General features: G+C 41.1%; 1 protein-coding gene across 4 annotated transcripts in view; it reads left to right on the top strand.

The window, feature by feature from the left end:
• The window catches only part of LOC110507826 (peroxisomal carnitine O-octanoyltransferase), a 52,944-nt gene that overhangs the window by 5,907 nt on the left and 21,212 nt on the right, over positions 1 to 25,825 (top strand). Inside the window, exons 6-16 of one of the 4 annotated variants that reach the window (XM_021588121.2) lie at positions 1,341 to 1,449; positions 1,536 to 1,629; positions 1,778 to 1,903; positions 3,898 to 4,017; positions 4,166 to 4,249; positions 4,371 to 4,478; positions 4,667 to 4,797; positions 5,436 to 5,559; positions 5,676 to 5,848; positions 5,934 to 6,053; positions 6,354 to 6,952. The exons of 1 other annotated variant lie outside the window; for it this stretch is intronic. In XM_021588121.2, the coding sequence (XP_021443796.2) occupies positions 1,341 to 1,449; positions 1,536 to 1,629; positions 1,778 to 1,903; positions 3,898 to 4,017; positions 4,166 to 4,249; positions 4,371 to 4,478; positions 4,667 to 4,797; positions 5,436 to 5,559; positions 5,676 to 5,848; positions 5,934 to 6,053; positions 6,354 to 6,474 (1,310 nt within the window). In that variant the 3' untranslated portion in view covers positions 6,475 to 6,952. Of the gene's footprint in view, positions 1 to 1,340; positions 1,450 to 1,535; positions 1,630 to 1,777; positions 1,904 to 3,897; positions 4,018 to 4,165; positions 4,250 to 4,370; positions 4,479 to 4,666; positions 4,798 to 5,435; positions 5,560 to 5,675; positions 5,849 to 5,933; positions 6,054 to 6,353; positions 6,953 to 25,825 lie in introns of those variants that run through there. 2 more of the 4 variants (XM_021588129.2, XM_036967163.1) reach the window with 2 other exon arrangements.

Consider the following 25,825-nt stretch of genomic DNA (forward strand, 5'->3'; position numbering starts at 1 on the left):
CGCTGCATCAGATGACCTGGCCTCCACAATCACCCGACCTAACCCAATTGAGATGGTTTGGGATAATTTGGACTGCAGAGTGAAGGAAAGCAGCCAAAAAGTGCTCAGCATATGTGGGAACTCCTTAACTTCTTATGGCTGGGGGGCAGTATTGAGTAGCTTGGATGAATAAGTTGCCCAAACTAAATGGCCTGCTCCTCAGTCTCAGTTGCTGATATATGCATATTATTATTAGTATTGGATAGAAAACACTCTAAAGTTTCCAAAACTGTCAAAATATTGTCTGCGGGTATAACAGAACTGATATTGCAGGCGAAACCCTGAGGAAAATCAAACCAGGAAGTGGCTTCTATTTTGAAAACTCCATGTTCCATAGCCTGCCTTTGCTCCATTTAAAGGGATATCAACCAGATTCATTTTCCTATCGTTTCCTCAAGGTGTCAACAGTCTTTAGACATAGTTTCAGGCGTTTTATTTTGAAAAATGAGCGAGAAAGATAGCATCGCGTCATAGTATGGCCCGGTGCCAGTAGCGTTTTGAATGCGCAACAGAGTTTGGGCAGCCATTGCCTTTCCCTCTCCTACTGAAAAAGAGAGTTGCGGTTGATATATTATCGATTATATATTTTAAAAACAACCTTAGGATTGATTATAAAAAACGTTTGACATATTTCTGTGGACATTACGGATACTATTTGGAATTTGTCTGCGTTGTCGTGACCGCTTTTTCCTGTTGATTTCTGAACATAACGCGCCAAACAAATGGAGGTATTTTGGATATAAAAATAATCTTTATGGAACAAAAGGAACATTTATTGTGTAACTGGGAGTCTCGTGAGTGAAAACATCCGAAGATCATCAAAGGTAACCGATTAATTTGATTGCTTTTCTGATTTTCGTGACCAAGCTACTTGATGCTAGGTGTTCATAGTGTTTTGTCGAGCGATCGATAAATTTACACAAACGCTTTCGCTGTAATTTTCCAAATCTGACACGACAGGTGGATTAACAAAAGGCTACGCTGTGTTTTGCTATATTACACTTGTAATTTCATGAATATAAATATTTGTAATAATATTATTTGAATGTGGCGCTATGCAATTCAGCGGTTGATGATGAAAATTATCCTGTTAACGGGATGGCAGCCATAAGAAGTGAACTGTTGGAAAAGCATTCCAGGTGAAGCTGGTTGAGAGAATACCAAGAGTGTGGAACGCTGTCATCAAGGCAAAGAGTGGCTACTTTGAAGAATTGTAAAAATAAAGTAAAACCCTGGAATGAGTAGGTGTGTCCAAACTTTTGACTGGTGCTGTATTTATTGATGTTTTTTGTGTGTTGTAGAGAGCGAGGGTCCATGCCCCTCCCATGTGGTGGTGATGTGTAAGGGGCGTTTCTTCTCGTTTGATGCAGTGTGTGACGGACACATTCTTACCCCTCCAGAGCTGCTCAGGTATTCTGGCCGGTGGATATTTAGGTATATTTGTGTGCATATGCATATATTTGCATGTATTTATGTCTGTGTGTGTGTGTGTGTAGGCAGCTGACCCATGTGAAGCAGTGTTGTGAGGGGGAGCCTGCAGGTGACGGAATCGCCGCTCTCACCTCAGAGGAGAGGACACGCTGGGCTAAGGTGTGTGTGTGATGTTGGCTGTGCAGAACGGACATCACCATGCACTAAACGTGTCTCTCTCTTTCAACTTTCTCTGTCTCTCTCATCTTTCTGTCTCTCTCTCTTTCTATTCAATTTTAATTAAATTTAAGGGTCTGTGTGTCTGTAGGCCAGGGAGTATCTGATAGGTATAGATCCAGCCAATAAGACCATCTTAGAGACCATCCAGAGCAGTCTGTTTGTGGTCTCACTGGACGATGCTAAACCCTACGCTACTGCAGAGAACTACACACCAGTACGTACAAAAACACACACACACCCTCTCACACACTATACACAGAAATTTGCAATAGCAAGTTGAGTTTGTAAAGGTAAAGAGCAGACTTGAGTCCAGGATGCGGTCAAAGTAAAATGCAAAGGATAATAATTAGCACCAGAGGCTAAAAAGCTAACTTTCAGTCAATGATAGCAGTGAGACTTCTGCCGCTTTGTGATGTTGTCCAGTACAGAGAGTGAGATCTTTTAAAGTTGTGTGTAAGCATTTAAGCAGGTTACACATGTTTTGATTGTATGCAAAGATACAGTGGGGCAAAAAAGTATTTAGTCAGCCACCAATTGTGCAAGTTCTCCCACTTAAAAAGATGAGAGAGGCCTGTAATTTTCATCATAGGTATACTTCAACTCTGACTGACAAAATGAGAAAAACAAATCCAGAAAATCACATTGTAGGATTTTTAATGAATTTATTTGCAAATGATGGTGGAAAATAAGTATTTGGTCACCTCCAAACAAGCAAGATTTCTGGCTCTCACAGACCTGTAACTTCTTTAAGAGGCTCCTCTGTCCTCCACTCGTTACCTGTATTAATGGCACCTGTTTGAACTTATCAGTATAAAAGACACCTGTCCACAACCTCAAGCAGTCACACTCCACAATGGCCAAGACTAAAGAGCTGTCAAAGGACACCAGAAACAAAATTGTAGACCTGCACCAGGCTGGGAAGACTGAATCTGCAATAGGTAAGCAGCTTGGTTTGAAGAAATCAACTGTGGGAGCAATTATTAGGAAATGGAAGACATACAAGACCACTGATAATGTCCCTCGATCTGGGGCTCCACGCAAGATCTCACCCCGTGGGGTCAAAGTGATCACAAGAACGTTGAGCAAAAATCCCAGAACCACACGGGGGGACCTAGTGAATGACCTGCAGAGAGCTGGGACCAAAGTAACAAAGCCTACCATCAGTAACACACTACGCCGCCAGGGACTCAAATCCTGCAGTGCCAGACGTGTCCCCCTGCTTAAGCAAGAACATGTCCAGGCCCATCTGAAGTTTGCTAGAGAGCATTTGAATGATCCAGAAGAAGATTGGGAGAATGTCATATGGTCAGATGAAACCCAAATATAACTTTTTGGTAAAAACTCAACTCGTTGTGTTTGGAGGACAAAGAATGCTGAGTTGCATCCAAAGAACACCATACCTACTGTGAAGCATGGGGGTGGAAACATCATGCTTTGGGGCTGTTTTTCTGAAAAGGGACCAGAATGACTGATCCGTGTAAAGGAAAGAATGAATGGGGCCATGTATCGTGAGATTTTGAGTGAAAACCTCCTTCCATCAGCAAGGGCATTGAAGATGAAACGTGGCTGGGTCTTTCAGCATGACAATGATCCCAAACACACCGGCCGGGCAACGAAGGAGTGGCTTCGTAAGAAGCATTTCAAGGTCCTGGAGTGGCCTAGCCAGTCTCAACCCCATAGAAAATCTTTGGAGGGAGTTGAAAGTCCGTGTTGCCCAGCAACAGCCCCAAAACATTACTGCTCTAGAGGAGATCTGCATGGAGGAATGGGCCAAAATACCAGCAACAGTGTGTGAAAACCTTGTGAAGACTTACAGAAAACGTTTGACCTCTGTCATTGCCAACAAAGGGTATATAACAAAGTATTGAGATAAACTTTTGTTATTGACCAAATACTTATTTTCCACCATAATTTGCAAATACATTCATAAAAAATCCTACAATGTGATTTTCTGGATTCTTTTTCTCATTTTGTCTGTCATAGTTGAAGTGTACCTATGATGAAAATTACAGGCCTCTCTCATCTTTTTAAGTGGGAGAACTTGCACAATTGGTGGCTGACTAAATACTTTTTTGCTCCACTATGTCTGGATATGACCTCTGGGTCATCATCTTGCATCCTGGTTGGCCCCTACAACACACACATACACCACAGACAGCCATACCATTCTAAGTGTGGTATAATCTGATCTTTGACCTTTGCCCCCAGGTGTCCCTGGAGGTGCTGACAGGAGACCCCACCATCCGCTGGGGTGACAAGTCCTACAACTCCCTCTCCTTCGCCGACGGAACCTTCGGATCCAACTGTGACGTGTGTGCTTTTTTTACTGTGTGTGTTTTTTGTTATATGAGGGGGTGGGGGTTGAGAGTTAGAAAAATAAGATTTGAGATAACAATACTCCTCTGTTAGCAGTAGTGTAATGATGTTTTGTTGTGAGTCTGCTCCTATATATGGTAATTGCTGGTGTGTGTTGCAGCATGCCCCATTTGAAGGCATGGTGCTGGTAACTCATTGTTACTATGTGGATCAGCAACTCAAAGCTACAGACGGCAAGTGGAAGGTAAATACCGTTTCTATTGAACTTATTTTAGGTGACTGTATATCTTGTTTGTCCTTAATTCCAAGTACCTTACTTTCACTGTAAGCAAACAGTATATTTGTTGATGTGTGTGTCTATGAAGGGCTCTGAGACGGTGCGGCCTATGCCTCTTCCTGAAGAGTTGGTCTTCACTGTGGATGACAGAGTCAGGAGTGACGTTGCACATGCCAAGCAACAGTACTTTGAGACTGTGAGCACACACACACACACACACACATTCATGACTCTGTGCATCTCCCTGGTCGTCAGATTGGACCATTGCAGGTGTTGTGTTCATCACAAACACACCCTCACAGGCCCTTACTCTCCCCACCACACACACACAACTCTAATCTGTGTGATATCTGGTTTGACAGACACCTGTGTGTGTGTCTCCAGACTCAGGACTTGCAGGTGGTGTGTTATGCGTTCACCTCGTTTGGGAAAGCAGCCATCAAACAGAGGAAGCTCCACCCAGACACCTTCATACAACTGGCCCTTCAACTGGCTTATTACAGACAGCATGGGAGGTAATACCATCCATCCAGCCAGGGCCGGTTCTAGCCTTTTGGGGGCCCTAAGCGAGATTTCGTTGGGGCCTAAGCTAGGCCATGGGGTGGAGAGACATTATTTTCAGTTTTAAAGCTAATTTCTTGTAATTATACACATTTTGCTGTGACTTATGCCATGTTAATGATGATAGTGAGTGACTAACAAAATCAATAGGGGCCCCCTAGAGGTCAGGGCCCTTAGACACCCTGGTCGGGGTTCAGCCATGATTACAAGTTTAGATAGCTGGCTAGACTAACTTACCAATTTTAAGAAATGTTAGAAGACATGGTGAATTGATTGACTGCCAGAGCATAACAACAGAGAAATTGCTGGTGTAGATCCACATTTCGACCTTGTAACTGGTGTATTCTACTATTCTAACTCTCAAATAATAATAATTTGGGGTGAGGTTGAGGGCGGCCTGGGGCCCTAAGCAACGGCTTATATTCTCTTATGCTTGGAGCTGGCCCCCCATCCACTATCCATCCAATTAATCCATCCATCCACCCAACATTCATCCATCCATCCACCCACCCGCCCATCCATCAACTTCATCCATCCTTCCTCTCCAATATTCTCTCCATAACTGATGATTGATGATAATCCCCCCTCCCAGGTTAGGTAGTTGCTATGAGACAGCGATGACCAGAAGGTTCTACCACGGCAGGACAGAGACCATGAGGCCCTGTACCCTGGAGGCACAGAACTGGTGCCATACCATGCTCCTCCCTGCAGCCAGCGTAAGTGTGAGAGTGTGTGTATCCAGTAAACGATTAGTTCTTCATATATTGTCATGCCATACATGTAAATCTGGCGACCAGGATACTTACACTCTGACTTTCTGTATGTCTCCCAGGCTGAGGCTAAGAGGAAAGCCCTGCTGCTGGCCTTCAACAAGCACAACAAACTGATGGCTGAGGCACAGAACGGAAAAGGTTTTGACAGACATCTCCTGGGCCTTTACCTGATCGCCAAGGAGGAGGGACTTCCTATGCCAGACCTTTTCACTGATACACTGTATTGCAAGAGGTGTGTTTGTGTGTGTGTGTGTGTGTGTGTGTGTGTGTGTGTTTGTGTTTATGGTGTGTGTAATTTGTGTGTGTTCTCTCTCCAGTGGCGGGGGCGGTAACTTTACCCTGTCCACCAGTCTGGCTGGCTACACCACAGTTCATGGGGTGGGTGCTCCCATGGTGCACCATGGCTACGGGTTCTTCTACCGCATCAGTGAGGACAGGTGGGCTAACACACCACACACAAGACCTGGACTATGGACAATGGCCATTCATTTAATGAATACATTTTTTTCTGATTATTGTTGGCTTGTTTGACATTTTATTGCATTGTTAGGAGCTAGTAACATAAGCATATCACTGCGTCTGCTAAACTGTGTACGTGACCAGTAATCTTTGATTTTGAACAGTTACTTCAGCTATTTGGTCTCTCATGTAGTTAGTAGAATTTGTAGATTTTCTTTAGTACATCTGTCTTCTCTAGGATGGCCTGATAGAAGCTTCTGGTGTCTGTCCTGTTTCAGGATCGTGGCTTCCTGTTCAGCGTGGAAGTCCAGTCCAGAGACGGATGCAGAGACACTGTTCCAGAACCTGGTTACCTCCCTACATGAGATGCTACATCTCGCTACCACAGCGCACCTCTAACACACACACGCGCGCAGAGTTTCTAGATGCCAGCCAATAATAACCGTTTTAATATTGTCCAGATCTATGCAAAGGCATTGTAACAATGCGGCAGGTAGCCTAGATGTTAGAATTAGGCCAGTTACTGAAAGGTTGCTAGTTTGAATCCCTGAGCCAATAAATCTTTCGATGTGCCCTTGAGCAAGCCACTTAACCATAATTGCTCCTTTGCCATGACCCTACTCTCCGGGGTTGTCTCGGGGGTAGGTGGGATATGCAAAAAATACATTTCCAATGTGAAATAGGACAAGTATAAGTACCCACCAAATTATTATTACAATGCAGCCCTTGATTGTTTTCTTAATGTTTACAAAAAATACATTATTTGTTTAAATGCAGCTCAACAAATGTGTTTATTTTGCACTTTAATTAATGTAATTCTCTGATTTTATGTAGCAGCTAGATTGGGAATTTCCTGTTATAAAATGTATTGATTGAACTTCTTACCATGATTCCACAAATTCAGGTAATGCCCCCTTGTTTGGAGGTGTACCTGTGGATCTATTTCAAGTCATACCTTCAAACTCACTGCCTTTTTGCTTGACATTGTGGGTAAATCAAAAGAAATCAGCCAAGACCTCAGAAAAATAATTGTATACCTCCACAAGTCTGGTTCATCCTTGGGAGCAATTTCCAAATGCCTGAAGGTACCACGTTCATCAAACAATAGTACACAAGTATAAACACCATGGGACCACAGCCATCATACCGCTCAGGAAGGAGACGTGTTCTGTCTCCTAGAGATGAACGTACTATGGTGCGAAAAGTGCAAATCAATCCCAGAACCACAGCAAAGGACCTTGTGAAGATGCTGGAGGAAACAGGTACAAACGTATCTATATCCACAGGAAAATGAGTCCTATATCGACATAACCTGAAAAGCCGCTCACCAAGGAAGAAGCCACTGCTCCAAAACCGCCATTAAAAAAGCCAGACTACCGTTTGCAACGGCACATGGGGACACAGATCGTACTTTTTGGAGAAATGTCCTCTGGTCTGATGAAACAAAACTAGAACTGCTTGGCCATAATGCCCATCGTTATGTTTGGAGGAAAAAGGGGAAGTCTTACAAGCCGAAGAACACCATCCCAACTGTGAGGCACGAGGGTGGCAGCATCATGTTGTGGGGGTGCTTTGCTACAGGAGGGACTGGTGCACTTCACAAAATAGATGGCATCATGAGGCAGGACAATTATGTGGATATATTGAAGCAACATCTCAAGACATCAGTCAGAAAGTTAAAGCTTGGTCACAAATGGGTCTTCCAAATGGACAATGACCCCACGCATACTTCCAAAGTTTTGGAAAAATGGCTTAAGGACAACAAAGTCAAGGTATTGGAGTGGCCATCACAAAGCCCTGACCTCAATCCTATAGAAAATGTGTGGGCAGAACTGAAAAGGCCTGTGTGAGCAAGGAGGCCTTACAAACCTGACTCAGTTACACCAACTTACAGTTACTCAGTTACACCCAACTTATTGTGGGAAGCTTGTGGAAGGCTACCCAAAACGTTTGACCCAAGTTAAACAATTTAAAGACAATGCTACCAAATTCTAATTGAGTGTATGTAAACTTCTGACCCACTGGGAATGTGATGAAAGAAATAAAAGCTGAAATAAATCATTATTTCTACTATTATTCTGACATTTCACGTTCTTAAAATAAAGTGGTGATCCTAACTGACCTAAAACAGATTTCTTTACAAGGATTAAATGTCAGGAATTGTGAAAACTGAGTTTAAATGTATTTGGTTGAGGTGTATGTAAACCTCCGACTTCAACTGTAGATAGAAGACTGTAGTGCCCAAAAGCCCATTTCAGCATGGGCAGTGCCATTGAGGACTTCCTATGGGCGGCAGGTAGCCTAGCTGTTAAGAGCATTGGGCCAGTAACCGAAAGGTCGCTGGTTCAACTCCCCAAACCGAGTATGTGAAAAATGTGTCTGACTTTAACACTAGTTGCTCTTGTAACTCACTCTGGATAAGAGCATCTGCTCAGTGACTAAAATGTAAAAAGGTATGGGTTAAGGAAGGATCACATAACTCCATCAGGATTATACTTGTAAATGAGACATTCCAGAATTGCAGGTGGCAGTATATCGCAAACCTTTGGTTTATATCTGTTCAAACAACACACTAGGTGGCAGTGTGCTAACCTGGGTACCAGTCTTTAGCTAACATTCCATTGCTTGACACTTCTGTTATTTCTTCAATCTTCAAATATGAACATTATATCATTAATGAGCTCGAGGACATCAGAGGATTTGATCCTGATTCAATAACCCTCATAGTTATCCTCCAATCAAACGTTATGCAAATATTGGAGCTTTTTTCTACACAGATCTTGGTGTCCTGTTGCTATGTTTTTTTTTGCTAGGTGTTAGCTCAAGTTGCTAACTTGAGTCTTAAAGGAGCTACATGTACAATTTTTGCATTGTAATTTCATTAAATGTCTAATATACCTGCAGTAATAGTGGAATGATGGTGTTTCACAATATTTTCACAAAAATGTTATTTTGGCCCAATACAAAATCACATTCTAAAATGCAGACTTTTTCCTATTTGGCAACAAAAGCCAGACCGCCCGGCTTCTGTTTTTAAGATGGGAAAACTGCATCCCCATCTCTTCCATCCTGCGACACTAAGAGACATGGTCATCGCCTCCTCGAGCACAACGAACAATGGCAGACTGGGGAAAGCGGCCTATGTAGAAATCACTCTCATTTCCTGGCTGCTAAAACTCAACACTCTTCGTTCAATTTCAGTTTGTGAGAAAACAATAACTGAATAGTGTAGGGAATCGTTGTACCATTAAATCGCATTGAAATATACTTTCAATAACAAATTGTTTTTTACGGCTATTTGAAGTTGGTGGACAAAACTTAAAGTAAAATAGTGTCCATCATGATCCATGCTATCCGCGATTCTTGGGACGTACCAACTCTGAAATGTAAAAAGTCTAGGGTAGGTGTTTAGGGTAGGCATGTCCCAAGGAATCGGTTTAGCACTAACATCTCCACCATGTTACAGGGAAATGGGATGCGGGGTAGTTCTTTGGAATACAACCTACTACAGTTAATAGTGTAATCGGTGTAATACATTGAATTATATGAGACGATGTCTGGAGTTAATGGAGCAGGTGTGGATATACTCCAAGCTCTCTTCCTAGTCTGCCACAGAAATGTCAGTCCGTAGTGCTTCATCCCATTTTGCCTTAATGGCATCTGTAGAAGGTGTGCTAACAGATTGAAAAGAGTCATATCGACGAGATATCTCTTTGTCTGGTGGTGGGGTGGGGCATATTTTTATGCATCTGTCAAATATTTAGCATTCCCAAATGTCGGAAGATGTTTTCTAACAGTCTCTAATCTGTAGGTATCTGAAAAAGTTACGTCTGGGAAGATTATACATTTCAGTCAGCAACTCAAAGGAGGCAAAGGTCCCTTCTATTTATAGATTCCCTATGGCATTTATCCCTAGCTCTCCCCATCACTCAAATGTGTTATCAAAGGTTAGAGGTGGAAAAGGAGGGATTCTTAGCAACAGGGAGCATGAATGAAATTGGTCAATGGACTTTAATTTGCTTCCAGATTCGGGCTGTGCTGTGTGTAATAGGATTGTTACTAAATTCAGCAAAAAAAGAAACTTCCTCACTGCCAACTGCGTTTATTTTAAGCAAACTTAACATGTGTAAATATGTGTGTGAACATAACAAGATTCAACAACTGAAACATAAACTGAACAAAGGGGGGTGGTCAAAATCAAAAGTAACAGTCAGTATCTGGTGTAGCCAATAGCTGCATTAAATACTGCAGTGCATCTCCTCATGGACCGCCCCTGACCACGACGGACCCTCCACCTCCAAATCGATCCCGCTCCAGAATACAAGCCTCGGTGTAACGCTCATTCCTTCGATGATAAATGCGAATCCGGCCATCACCCCTGGTGAGACAAAACCGTGACTCCTCAGTGAAGAGCACTTTTTGCCAGTCCTGTCTGGTCCAGCAACGGTGGGTTTGTGCCCATGGGTGACATTGTTGCCGGTGATGTCAGGTGAGGACCTGCCTTACTACAACAGGCCTAGAAGCCCTCAGTCCAGCCTCTCTCAGCCTATTGCGGACAGTCTGAGCACTGATGGAGGGTGTCGTGGCAATTTCCTGTATTACCAAATGATGAGAGCAGACCAGAGTTATTTAAACTTCATCTTTAATTATGAGCTTCACCATAGCCCTGTGACTCTCAGATCAATTCAGTGTCTATAAAATTAATTCTGAGAGTGCTTACAAAAGAATACTTCATCTTTTATAGCCAAGATACACCCCTCTCAACTCACAATGACGAACCACAGATCTTAGGAACTTCACAAAGGGCCTTTTACTTGAGAGAGGAGTATCCCATAGCCAGATAGCATTAGCTATAAATTATCGTTCAGTTTGGTCTCTTAGACGAGGTTCTACTTCTCGTTCTTGGTACTTCATATTACCAAAACATTACCTCATCCAATGGCATATATCAATTGTCAATTCTAGATACTCCCATCTCAAATACAACTCACCCCTGGACAAGGGGAGTGAGCCTCTAGGTCATACACTATGAAAGACAAGTTTCAACATCAGAGGGGACATACAATGGTTCTAGACATTGCCATACTCCTCCCCCCAATGGGAAAAGGAGGGAGTGACTGGAGTACAGACATAGTGGAGCCCTTCACATGGTTTCACAGATATATTCATTATGAAGATTTTGTTCAAACCTGACCTCTCCCTTTCTGATATTCTGCCTATTACCAGACATGTAAAAGACAAGTCTGACCTCTCCCCTCTCTGGGCCCCAAGTGGCTTTTCTCTAGAGAAGAGAGGAAAATGCAACTGCCAACAGTATAGTCTAAAAGAAGACATTCTAATGACAAGTATAAAGTAAATAAAACATCTTATTTATCTATGTTACCTAACTAATTCTGATTCAGCTACGACAAGGGATTGTGTGTTCCTGGTGTAACTCGGGCAGTTGTTGTTGCCATCCTGTAACTGTCCCACGTGTGATGTTCGGATGTACCGATCCTGTGCAGGTGTTGTTACACGTGGTCTGCCACTGCTAGGACGATCAGCTGTCCATCATGTCTCCCTGTAGCGCTGTCTTAGGCTTCTCATGGTACGGATATTGCAATGTATTGCCATGGCCACATCTGCAGTCCTCATGCCTCCTTGCATCATGCCTAAGGCACTTTCACGCATATGAGCAGGGACCCTGGGCATCTTTCTTTTGGTGTTTTTAAGAGTCAGTAGAAAGGCCTCTTTAGTGTCCTAAGTTTTCACAACTGTGACCTTAATTACCTACAGTCTGTAAGCTGTTAGTGTCTTAATGACCGTTCCACAGGTGCCTGTTCATTAATGGTTCATTGAACAAGCATGGGAAACGGTGTTTAAACCCTTTACAATGAAGATCTGTGAAGTTATTTGGATTTTTATGAATTATCTTTGAAAGACAGGGTCCTGAAAAGGTGACGTTTCTTTTTTGCTGAGTTTATAAAGTGACATCTCCAAATTGACAGGTGACAAAATCACAGAACAAATAGAAGGGGTGACAATCCTCACGCTCCATACTAACTAAGCCAACTGGAGGACGGAAGTGCATCATCCAGACAAAACGTAACAGCATGGAGGTTAGCGGCCCAATAGTAAAATATAACATTTGGGAGAGACAATCCTCCTTCCATCTTGGATTAACAGAGGTGTTTTTTACCTATCCTGTGTGTTTTATAATCCCAGATGAAAGGATTGATAATTGAGTCCAGTTGTTTATGAAAGGATTTAGGTATGAATACTGGGATGTTCTGGAATATGTAGAGCAGTTGTGGGCGGAAGACCATTTTAATGGAATTAATTCTTCTGAGCAGAGAAATTGGGAGAGTTCTCCGAAATTGTATGTTTGCCTTGAGATTTTGCATCAGAGAGGGGAAATTCTCTTTAAATAGTGAGGAGTATCGTTTGGTAACTACAATTCCTAGGTATATTTTTCTGAAGAGAACTTAAATGGAAGAAGTTCTAACCAAGAAGGGTTTTCTAACCGTATGGGCGTTAATTCGCTCTTGTTCCAATTTATTCTGTATCCTGAGAAGGTACCAAACAAATTAATCAAATCAAGAATAGCTGGAATACTAGATTGGGGTTCTGTTACATAGAGGAGAATGCTATCTGCGTATGGAGAAATCTTAGAGTTTCTTTAGTATTATAGCCGTGTACTGCTGCGTGAGATCTGATCGCCTGAGCGAGAGGTTCAATAATTAGAACAAAGAGCAGAGGCGACAGCGCACAACCCTGCATTGTCCCTCTATAAAGGTTAAATCGGGGCGACAATGATTGGTTAGTGAGTATTCTTGCACAGGGGTTCCTATATAAAAGCTGGATCCAATTTATGGACACATCTCCAATATTACATTTCTGTTGTACATTGAATAGATGGGACCACTCAACTTGGTCAAAGGCCTTTTCGGCGTCAAGAGATATAACGGCAAGGTCCACGTTGGGTAACCTCTGAGCATACATAATGTTGAAGAGGCGCTTGAGATTGAAGAATGAGTTTCTGTTAGGGATAAAGCCGGTCTGGTCCGAATGGACCAATTTGCCCAATAAAGTGCTAAGCCTGTTAGCCAGAGTTTTAGCTAAAATATTTTGGTCTGTATTAAGGAGAGATATTGGTCTATATGACCCTACCTCTTCCGGGTCTTTACCCTTCTTATGTATAACTGTAATGAACGCCTCATCCAAAGTAGGTGGAAGAGCTCCATCCTCATTGGCCTGAACCAACATTTTGTGCAGGTAGGGAGAGAGCATGTTGCTGAATGTTTTATAGAATTCACCAGGGTATCCCTCTGGGCCCAGGGTCTTACCACTCTTTAGAGATTTAATTGTTTCTCAAATTTCTCCAAGAGATATTTCCTTATTCAGGAAGTTGGAATCTTCCTGGTTCAGGGCAGGGAGATTAGTCCTCCAAAAAGTGTTGCATAATTAAGGAGTTAGAATCTGCTTTAGATGTGTATATAGAGTCTCGTAAAACTGACGGAATCTGTCATAGATGTCTTTGGGGGAAGAGAGTAATTCCCCAGGTGCAGATTTAACTTTGTGAATCACTCGGTCACTCAGTTTTTCTAAGTTGTCTGGCGAGTAATTTGTGTGGTTTGTCACCAAACTCAAAATATTTGTGCTTGGCATAGAGAAAAGATTGATCAATTTTAGCTGAGATAATTTGATTATATTCCAATTTTAAAGAGGTAATTTTTAAAAATGTTTCCCCATAGATGGGTTTTCCCTATCCAGTAAGTGAGTTTGTCCCTCCAATTCTACAAATGTTTCTCTGTTTTGCCTACTCCTGGCAGCCTGAAGGGAAATGATACAGCCTCTCAGATAAGCCTTCAGTGTTTCCCACAACAATGCTGGGGAAGTGTTGTCATTGGTATCAAAGAAAAATATAATTTAGTATTTAAGATGTTCACAGAATGTTGGTTCTGTCTGTGTGAGGAGCTGAGGATTCAACCTCCAGAGCCTCTCGTTTGATATGATGTCACCCAATCTCAGGGAGAAGGCGAGTGGACTGTGGTCAGAGATTATAATATCATGATACCTCACATTACAGGTATAAGGGAGTAATTTCGCATCAACCAAAAAGTAGGCAATTCGGGTATAAACATTGTGAATATGAGAGTAAAAGTAATATTCCCTACCCGTTGGGTTAGAGATCCTCCAAATATCGAATAAGTTATAACTTTTTATATAGGTATTCACTCTAAACGCGCGAACAAAAAGGGGTATTTGGACATAAATTATGTACTTTATCGAACAAATCAAACATTTATTGTGGAACTGGGATTCCTGTGAGTGCATTCTGATGAAGATCAAAGGTAAGTGAATATTTATAACGCTATTTCTGACTTCTGTTGACTCCAACATGGCGGATATCTGTATGGCTTGATTTGTTGTCTGAGCGCCGTACTCAGATTATTGCATGGTTTACTTTTTCCGTAAAAAAAGTGTGTCTATAATTCATGCATGATAGTTGTATCTTTTATCAATGTTTGAGTATTTCTGTAAATTGATGTGGCTCTCTGCAAAATCACTGGATGTTTTGGAACTACTAAACAACGCGCCAAACTCAAATTTTTGTATATAAATATGAACTTTATCGAACAAAACATACACAATACATGTAACATGAATTCCTATGTGTGTCATCTGATGAAGATCAAAGATTAGGGATTAATTTGATCTCTATTTCTGCTTTTATTGACTCCTGTCTTTGGCTGGAAAATGGCTGAGTGTGTTTTTGTGACTAGGCTCTGACCTAACATAATCATATGTTGTGCTTTCGCTGTAAAGCCTTTTTGAAAACGGACACTGGTGGGATTAACAACACGTTTATCTTTAAAATAGTGTAAAATACTTCTCTGTTTGAGGAATTTTAATATTTCTGTTGTTTTGAATTTGGCGCCCTGCACTTTCACTGGCTGTTGTCATATCGATCCCGTTAGCGGGATTCAAGCCATATCAATGTTTGGCCCATAGATATTCAGTAGAGATACAGAAGTAGAGTGGATCTCTCCTATTACGATCACATAACGACCCTCTTTATCCGCAATAGTGGTTTTATGTAGAAAGGGAATTCCTTTCCGTACCAGAATCGCTGTGCCTCTCGTTTTGGCGGAGAAGTTAGAATGATACACTTGCCCCACCCTCCTACAATTAAGTCTGCTATGAGAATTGTTTTTCAGATGGGTTTCTTGCAAAAATATAATATCAGATGAGAGTGCTTTCAAGTGGGCTAGGACCTTGCCTCTTAATTGGTTTGTTTAAACCGTTGACATTCCAGGATTAAATGTAAGCCCTGCCCTTCTCTCGTTTGTAGTTCCTATGGTGGCCTGTATAACATGTAACTCAATAAAAAGGTAAGAAAGCACATCAAACCATCACGATCAGCATATGTAGCACCTACACCCGAGCAGTATCCAACCGACCCCTCCCCCCAGCAAGCACTCTTACTCTCCAACCTGTCCCTCAACCCACCTTTAAACAGGCATACACAAATAGGAGAGAAAAACATACAAAATAAACACATTATCCGTCAGATGCCAAAAATGTACGGTGCAAGAGAAAAACCTAAATTAAATTCCTACTATACGTTCCTCTCACTTTCCTAGAACGTCTACTAACATATGAACTGAGGAGGCTCCCCCATCTGCCTCGCCCCATCCATCATTACCAGTTCCCTGCAAACAGCAAATAAATGGTATGATAATAAGAATGAGATTATCAAACCTGGAAAGCCACTCAAACAGAAATCGCTCTAAACTCCAACGACAGGTCAGTCGTCCAGCCGGAAAGAAAGTTAAATTAAAGTTAAATGAAAGCTCTGACCGCACCCCATTGGCCGGCTCAGCGTCTTACATGCCCGGGAGCGACAATAAAATTTCAGTTGGCAGCCCTTACTGAGACAGTTTAATAAAGGTTTCACCCTTTATGGCATAGTATGGATTCGAGTCCATGAGCAGACTAACACACAATGACAAGGTGCTCTAACCCATACGGGGGATTGGTGTATATTCCCGGATAAACTTCTCTGCGTCCAAAACCGAGGAGAGCCAAATCTTCTCACCAGAGTGAGGGGTAATTCTGAGTCTGGCAGGGAAGAGCAAGGCTGGGCGAAGATGGAGTTTGTAGAGTTTGGTCATGATATCTCTGTAGCCGGTGTGATGCTTTGCCACATAGGGCGCATAATCCTCATAGACACGGAAGGGATGTGCTTTATGTAACAGGTTACCCCTCATTCGAGCCTCACACAGAATAAGATCTTTGGTCTTGAAACTGTGACAGATGATTACCGGGCGGGGACGTTGGCCCGGTCCAGGCATGGGGACAAGAGCGTGATGTGCACGATCCAGCTGCAGATCCGAAGCCAAAACATCCGATCCCATTGTATCCCTCAATAGCTTGGCAAATAAGTCAGTGGGGCGAGAGCCAGCCTCTACCCCCTCTGCCAGACCAACAACGAGAAGGTTCTGACGTCTGGATCGGCCCTCTAGGTCAACCACTTTCACAGAAAGCCTTGCACACTCTCCTGCAAGGACGTGCATAGCTTCTCCAACTCGTCGATCCTACCAGCGTTGAATTCAGAAGCCTTCTCAAGGTCCACAATACTCTGGCCCTGCGAAGCAACCGTTCGAATGGTGATCTCAATTTTGGTGTCCAGTTCAGCAATAGTAGCCTTAAAATCCTCAGCCATAGCAACACGTAGTTCTCCCAGAACCCGGGTAAGTTCTGAAAGTGTCACGTTGTTACCTGTGCCTTCCGCCAATTCTGTCTTGTTGTTTGGTGGGGAGGAGGCCTCCGATGAGTTTTGGTCTATTTTTCACCTTTATTTAACTGGGCAAGTCAGTAAAGAACAAATTCTTATTTTCAATGATGGCCTAGGAACAGTGGGTTAACTGCCTTGTTTAGGGGCAGAATGACAGATTTTTACCTTGTCAGCTCAGGGATTCGATCTTGCAACTTTTCGATTACTAGTCCAACGCTCTAACCACTAGGCTTCCTGCCACCCCTTTGGTCGCCTATTACTCGGCATGTACACATAGAAAGTTACAATATTGTATTAGAAAGAGACTTGTCCTGTAAAGTAGGTTAAGTTATATTATTTCGTAAAAAAGTTGCAGGACCCTCTCCAACATGTGTAACTCCAACATGCTAGCTCCGCCACCTCAATGATGTTTATCTAGAACAAATAAATGAATTAAGGTTTCTCTCTATTGGTGCTTATTGCTTTGAACTGAACAAATTAGAAAGACAAATTGTACATTAGAAATTAGTCCCATTGAACACAAATTAAGGCCGGTCTACACACCACAGAGTTTTACTGTGTGTTGCAAATGTATTTCTTGCACTTGATGCATGTATACTGTGTTTTCCTGTCCTTTTTGGGTCCATACACACATCACAGCACTTCTTGTTGCTACTGGCTGCAATCTAGAAGGATGAAAACACTTAGTTCAGGAATTTTACTAACATCTCACTCACTCACATATTTGGTTACTGCAGGCCAAGATAGGAGAGTCAGGCACACACACACAAATGCAACAATATCACCCAAACTTACGTCTGGTGTTGAAGTTCTGTGGTTCGGGCGGATGGGGCACCAGCATCCTCCTCCTCATCCTTGTGATATGTTGCCTCCTCTGGATTTGATGTCTTACCAATGCCTTGCCAAGCTCCTTGAGAAAGAGCAGTCTCCTCTGGAGCTTCCCTCTGTTCCAATCTGGGTTCAACGCCATCCAGATGACTGCTGTTGCCTGCTGTTCATTGACAGCCACAAGTCAACAATTTTATATTTGCTGAGTTGACTGCCCAATTGCTGGATTTCCGACAGTAGACTAGGCCTATGAGCTCATAATGTGACAAAACAATCTACAGCATTTAAAAAAACAAGCTATTGATCCTTGCGGCTAAATTACGTAGTATTTAATGATTTAATGTATTTATAGAGACAGGATTAGTTATATCATTTGGCAAATGTATTTCAATTTATTTTGCAGCAATTCAACCAGTGGGATAGTGCCATTATTGTAGGTAGTTTACAGGACACCATTTTTATTATTAAGCCATAATCTCTTAATTTGGTACCGACATAAAACCTATTTGTATAAAATAATTTAAGAATATACAGACAATGCATCATCCAAATTGCATGAATGCCTATTCCTACACATACTGTAAGTGACTAAAGGAAAATAGTATATTTTTGAATTTGTAAAACACCAAATTAGGTCTACCTTATTATAAATTATGCTATCATCACTGTTAATCGTGAATGACAATTCTTCACGTTTTACAGGTCAAACGTCCATGCTGCATGCATCCCAACCATTTGATCCAATTACTTTCATGGGAATATGCATTTCAATCTTCTTGAATGATGTAAGTGTGACTTTCCTGGTCCCGTCCCTAAAGTCAGTGAGTCAACACAGGAAAGAGTAATGTATGGATAGTTCATTTATTTCCAAAACTACAATCATGGGACACACAGTATGGATGAATGAGGAGTAGTGACAGGATATAAATAGCACTCCCACAGCAATTCTCCATAAATCTGCTGTATAATATACTAACAAAAGAACAATTGAAATGTCTATCAAAGTCATTGGGATCATACAGTGGATTTAACAACTTCTAATAATTCATAATTTGGGTGATTCTGCAACTATGGGCACTTCCATGTCCTCGGGTCAATTTTGAGGATTTTATAAAAAATTAAACACATACTTGCATGTTAAGTTCACACTGGAATCACCCCATACTTTTTTTAAACACCTCTCTATCAAATATTTTAGCTACTTTTCAGATGCATTTTATACCTTCATTTCACTTTTTTGCCCTTAACAGACTTAAGCTTCTATGTTTTTCTATGAGAAAACAATAATTACACATTATATAATGTTATGTACTACAGAAAGAGTAAATCAAATCAAATGTATCAATATTTATTGTGAGTATGCCCTTTATATTGTTTTTTACATAAAATATACCTGTCCGTTGAGGACAAATTCCTCATTAATAAAGTTAAGAGAATGTTTATTTAGTTACCATGGAAACATATTGTGACACTGAAGCACATGGCTGCAGTAGACAGTTGTTCCAGATGTGATGTCCAGAAGTTGGAAGAAAACTCTAGGTAAATATTGCTTGTGTAGAGAATATTTTAATTGTCAGTCATTTTCAAACAGGCTAGAATTTCTTTAATTTGTGGTAGAACTTTTGAATTTAAAAAATATATTGTATATATTTAGTGTAAATTATATGCTAGCTGTAATACTAATTAAAGCATGCTAAACACTCTGTCAATTTTCTGTAGGAACTGTAGATATGTCATTTACATCACAAACTTAGGTGTGATGGAAATGACAGAAATCCATTATCTTATTTGTTTTTACTTTCGGCTTATTTAATCATGTTTAAAATGAATTGAATCCAGAAAATGCTCCAAGGTGTGCACAAGTTGAAATATAAGTAGTATTTGTCTTTATTTCTAGAAGATGCCACATAAAACAGCACAGAGGTCACAGACATTTAGAAACAAAATCAAAAATGATCATATACGATACCAGGAACATCTGCAAAAAGACAAGGAGAGATACTGGAAGAAAAGAGAATGGAGAAGTGAAATCTATCTCTGAGCTTACAAAGCGAGAACAAAGAAACGAGATGGAAATGTAACCAACGGAATAGAAGACAAACTAAAGAGAACAGTTGCAATGGAGACCTACCTATCAGGCAACACACCACCTCAGTCACCAGATGACTTTGTAGTAGCAGAATTAGTTAGGTAACATTGATAAATAAGATGTTGTATTTATATAATAATGCTTATGTGAGATATTTGTCATTAGAATGTCTTCTTTTGGATAATACTGTTTGCAGTTTGCAGTTATCCCTTCTCTGCTAGGGCTTAGTCACATTGGGCCCCAGAGAGGGTAGAGGTCAGGCCTGTCTTCTTATGGGAATGTGTCTAACTATTTACATGTCCCCTCTGAGGTTGCCCTTATCTTGATTTAGTATATGACCTAAGAGGCTCACTGTCTTTTCTGATCTTGTCCAGGAGGGGGTGTATTTGATATATGCCATTGGATGAAGTAATGTTTTTGGTTCTAAGTGGTACCAAGAATGAGAGAAGAACTTAGTTTAGGAGACCAAACTGAACAATAATTTATAGCCAATGCTGTCTGGCTATGTGTGTCTTTGCTATAAAGGATCTCAGTTGCCAATATGTAAGCACTCTCAGATAATTCATTTATAGACACTGAATTGATCTGAGGGTCACAGGGTTGTGATGAAGCTTATATAATTAAATATGGACTTTATGATAACTCTGACTTGTGTGTGGTTTGCTCTCTCATGATTTGGTAATACAGGAAATTTCCACGACAACTTGCAGCCAGAACATGAGGCTAACATACCTGCCCCTAACTTACCTGCCCTGATGCACACCCTGATACCCCTTCCTCATTGTCTGCAACATGAATGAGAAGTCGAATACTTGCTGGAAGGAAAAAGGTTGGAAGAGGTCGGTCAAAAGCATACAGAGATCTTAGTTTGACAAATGTCAAACTTGATAATGCTTTACGGAAAGCTGAGAAATACAAAAAAAGGTATGATTGACTGATGAACAAAATGAAGAGACAAGATTCCCCAAAGACAATACAGCAAATGAAGGGAACTCCGAAGAACTTGAGAAGGATTTTATTGTTTCAAAATGCCATCATTGCAGAGTTAAAACAAAAGTATTAAAAAATGTGCAGTGCCACGGACAAACAAGTGGCTTCAGAGGCAACATCCTGAGAAAGTATGGCCTGGTCAAAGCCACAAACAGAGATTTTGAATTTTCAGCAAAAGCAATGAGGGCAAATTAAAACAGGCCATCAAGTCTTCAATACTCCAGGAAAAATCAGTGTAACAGATTTGGCACTGCCACAGAAGAGAAAATCACTAGATTCTATGAACATGATGACAACAGAAGAGCAGCTACAGGGAAAAAGGACACACTAACGAGGGACAAGAAAAAGCAGAAGCGCTTCTTGAATGGCACAATTCAGAACCTTTATCAGAAGTTTAAGAGGGATTACTCAGACATTCAAATTTCCTACTGTGAATTCTGCAAAATATGTCATTTTTGGGTTGTCAAGCCAACAGTCCAGGATAGGGACACATGTCCCTGCAAAACCCATGCCAACCTCCAGTTCATGGCGGACAAACTACAGCATCACAAAGTGATCAGCTGCAGCAACACTGAGAAAGTTTGAGTCTTTGTGCTGTGAGAACCTGAAGAAAGAGTGCATGTACACAGAGTGCTCCCTTCGCCAAGCAAAAGAGCTTAAAACATCTGACTTTGATGCTGGTGAGCAGACATGGTGGTTTGAGTGGAAAAACAAAGCTGAAGAGAGAGAGAAGAAAAACAAAGAGGGAAACATTACATTTGACAGTAAAAGAAAAGGTATGTGACAAACTGCAGATTATATTGGAGGACTTCTCCAAAGGATTGAAAGAGAAGCTGGGGAAACACGTGTACAACATTCGACACCAATACTCCAAACAGAGAGTTAAGAGAATCTGGGGAAAGAGGAGATCATTGTGCATATTGACTTTGCAGAGAACTACCTGTGTAAATACACCAGTGAAATCCACGCAGTTCCCTTTGGTGATTTCACAAGCAGGTGACCCTCCACACCTGTGTTGGATATACCACAAATTATACAGTTTCACTTTGCTCACTGAGCTCTTCTATGCGGACGACCCCTCTGCTATCTGGGCCCAACTCTCAAAACACTGGCCTACTTCCTTGAGCTCTGCCCATTGGCTACTGCTGTACACTTTGAATGATGGGCCTACAACCCAGTATAGGTCTGAAATGTTTAACAATGGTTGTTGTTCAAAATGTTTGCAATAAAATATTGTTTTCATACATTATTTTAAACATAGATGTCATTTCCATCACAACCCATATTTTGAGGTAAATTAGTATATTATGTATAATTTACATTCATTTGTTTTAGATATGGAAATCATATGGTTGTTATTATAATCTCATAAAAAGGTTGGGTGCAAATATCTTATTTTTCGTGATAAATAAATGTTTTCAGCTGTCACCAAGGCAAGTTTAAACATTCAGGCTTCGTGTTGAATTATTAATATTAGGAAAACAATCACTTGAAATAATATTCGATACAAGTTCATGTACAAATGCATAAGAAATACGTTATGAGTCAATTGTATGATTTCATTTTCAACGAAAATGGATGTTTAATGACGTTGATGGAAATTACATTTGTCTATGGCTGTCTGGGGGAAATGACAAAAATATATAAATTCCTGAATAGTACGATCGCAGCCATTATCAGATATAGTTTCTAGACAAATCAATGACAAGTACAATACTGGTAAAATGGTGTTTGAATAAGTTTTCATTTCTGAAAGTTTGCACGGCCAAAGTGCCGAAGTTGAATAATCACCCATTTACTATAATAAAAATGTTGTTTCCATGTGTAATCTCATATTCACAAAATCAGAATGAACTATCCATTTTAGTATTCAAAACATATCAAATGAACCTGAAATGACTCAACGTCACACTCTTGTGGCAAGGAAATATAATACACCTTGAATGTACCACATATTTTCCAAAACTAACAAAACCAGGCTATTACGCTGCTAGCTGGTGCTCATACATTTAGAAAACATATACTTAATACATTTGTCATAAATTACCTGCAATCATGGGACACACACAGTATGGATGAATGATGGGTAATCTACGGGATATAAATAGCACCCCTAAAGAAGATGCTTTTCGAATTAGTTGCTAACTTCAAGTATGGAACTTTAACTAGCATAAAACCCATATGGCAAATAACATATAGAGTGGCTTATTTGACGCCAAACCAACAACACTAGTTACTAATAACATAAATTAATCATGTACGATGTAAAAGGTAGATTTTATTATGCAATGTCAATTTGATACATTTCTATCCCGGGACCATTCCATTTTCAACTCAACGACAGCAATTCTCCATAAATCTGCTGTGTTTTACTTAGAATTCCATACCTGTGTATTAGACAATGTAAACACACTAATCCACCAGGTGGCATAATACCCATTTTTATGCAGGAATTTAACAATTGAATTACACTGTTACATAAGTAAGGGTGGCTAACCAGCCTAACTAATCAAATCAAATCAAATGTATTTATATAGCCCTTCGTAAATCAGCTGATATCTCAAAGTACTGTACAGAAACCCAGCCTAAAACCCCAAACAGCAAGCAATGCAGGTGTAGAAGCACAGTGGCTAGGAAAAACTCCCTAGAAAGGCCAAAACCTAGGAAGAAACCTAGAGAGGAACCAGGCTATGTGGGGTGGCCAGTCCTCTTCTGGCTGTGCCGGGTGGAGATTATAACAGAACATGGCCAAGATGTTCAAATGTTCATAAATGACCAGCATAATAAGGCAGAACAGTTGAAACTGGAGCAGCAGCACGGCCAGGTGGACTGGGGACAGCAAGGAGTCATCATGTCAGGTAGTCCTGAGGCATGGTCCTAGGGCTCAGGTCCTCCGAGAGAGAGAAAGAGAGAATTAGAGAGAGCACACTTAAATTCACACATGGACAGGAGAAGTACTCCAGATATAACAAACTGACCCTAGCCCCCCGACACATAAACTAATCACATTTTAGAACAGATGGAATAAAAATAACCAGCACAGTCCTTCTAAATTGTCTTAAGAAATGACATGTTTTGGTATGCCTGACATTATCATGCTATTATATTCAATGTGTTATGTAGAATACTAATTAATCATTAAGTAATCTTTCGAGACATAGCACCATTCTGAGAAGTGGTGGAGCATCACTCCGTTGAACACCGCTGGCAGCACTACACCCCTGATTATAACCGTTGGATGACTTCGGAAGTCTCACATAACCACAGCTCTATGAACTAAGTGCCACATTCAGTTTTTACACCATTGCAGCAGCAGGTCAAAAGATTCGGGGTTGACCCAAAATCATTTGGTGTTAAAGTGCCGAAAGCCAGGTCCTGGTGATGTACATGTTGTCCTTTGGTAAATTCAGAGCGTTTTGATCTCAGAGTGTTCAGCAGCGAGCACACTGGACACTCTGGCAGAGGAGTAGGGTTAATCCGAGTGGTCTGACCTCACACCGGCAGTCATACTCCCAAGCTAACTGGCTAAAGTTGTCTAGCTATTTCCAGACACAAATGAGAGAACACCTCACTCTGACCATTTTACTCACCCTAGCAGAGTTGGTTAGACTGTTTTCATGTTATCAAGTTCGCAACATGTTGACCACACCGCTCACGTTGCAAAATAAATGTATAAATGTACACATATGTTATTCAATCATTGCTCGCTTGTTGAGAGTCTGCTTTGCCAAGAGCTAAAATAGAAGTTGCTTCTATTTGTGGAACAGAACGTGCTGCAAGTCCTGCCTCTCCCATCTCCTCATTGGCTTTTAGAAGCATATGCCCACGTGCCATCTCCTCACTGGTTATACCCACGTGGCTGATTGAAAGACGAACAGAGTTAGGTTGTGGTAATACATCTTATGAAAGTTAGTTGCCAATCGCCATATAAAGTCCAAAGAAGAAAAAGCCTGGAAGGAGGAGAGATGGCTAGAAACGATTCAGTTGACCATTGTATGTGTGGATTAATTGTCGGGAGTAGAGGATTTTGTGCATTTCAGGTAAAATAACAACTCAATGTTTATATCCCAGGACAAATTAGCTACCAACATCAAGCTAGCTATCTAAATAGGACAAATTATCTAGCAACTGCAAGCTTGCTAAATTTCCATAAATGTATAATGCTTTTCGACCTGTCCCCAAATTAATATAATTGGTTCAGCGTTTGTTTTGATATTTCAACCTGCGTGTGGTGATCGCGTTTGGTGTGGGGGGGGGACAAAATCAAATTGCACACGATGGCACGCAAGTGATGGGTCCTTTGCGAACGAACCGAGTCTTGTAGGTGAACGTTGGGAGTCGGCTCGCATATCAGAAGAGCCGTATCTATTTGTATTTTTTTTATTTTTTAAATTAAGGTATAAATAATCAAAAGATTTAAATGAATAAAATTAACTAATTCAAAGAACGAAAACATTAATAAAATAATATAGGCCTAAATGCTTAAACACGCACACATTCATTCTGTCTGCTCAGACTAACAGCCTTCCCGGTTGTTCCTGTCAATCAGACACGCAGTGTCAACCAATGAACCAAAGATGCGTGAGGGAGGGCTGAGCCAACTCACTCACAGTCACACACTTAGCAGCCAAGGCGAGAGAGGAAGGACAGCTGTGAAAACAACAGCTGGAAAATGAGTCGGAAGCACAGTAGCATTTGGATGCATTTTAATAATGTAGACAATGTTAAAGCACAGTGTAGAATTTGCAAAAACAAAATATCCTAAAGCCGGTTCTACGCATAACCTACACATGCGAACTGTGCACCCAACTGTGACGCTAGCTGTAGCGGAGCGTCGAGAAACTAGCGGATCACTCAGTCAAGTAGACCTACTCCGTGACCCACAGCAACGCAGTCTTCTATGGACAAGTTTATGCCAAAGTCTATGTCTGAAGCAAAACAAGGCCAATTTGATATTGCATTGGCTAAAATGATTGCCACCGATTTCCAGCCATTTTCGATCGTGGAGGACAGAGGTTTAAGAAATTCTAGCAATAAACTAAATCCAATGTACACAATTCCAA

Source organism: Oncorhynchus mykiss, chromosome 3, assembly GCF_013265735.2.
Source record: "Oncorhynchus mykiss isolate Arlee chromosome 3, USDA_OmykA_1.1, whole genome shotgun sequence".
NCBI classification, from domain to species: Eukaryota; Metazoa; Chordata; class Actinopteri; order Salmoniformes; family Salmonidae; genus Oncorhynchus; species Oncorhynchus mykiss.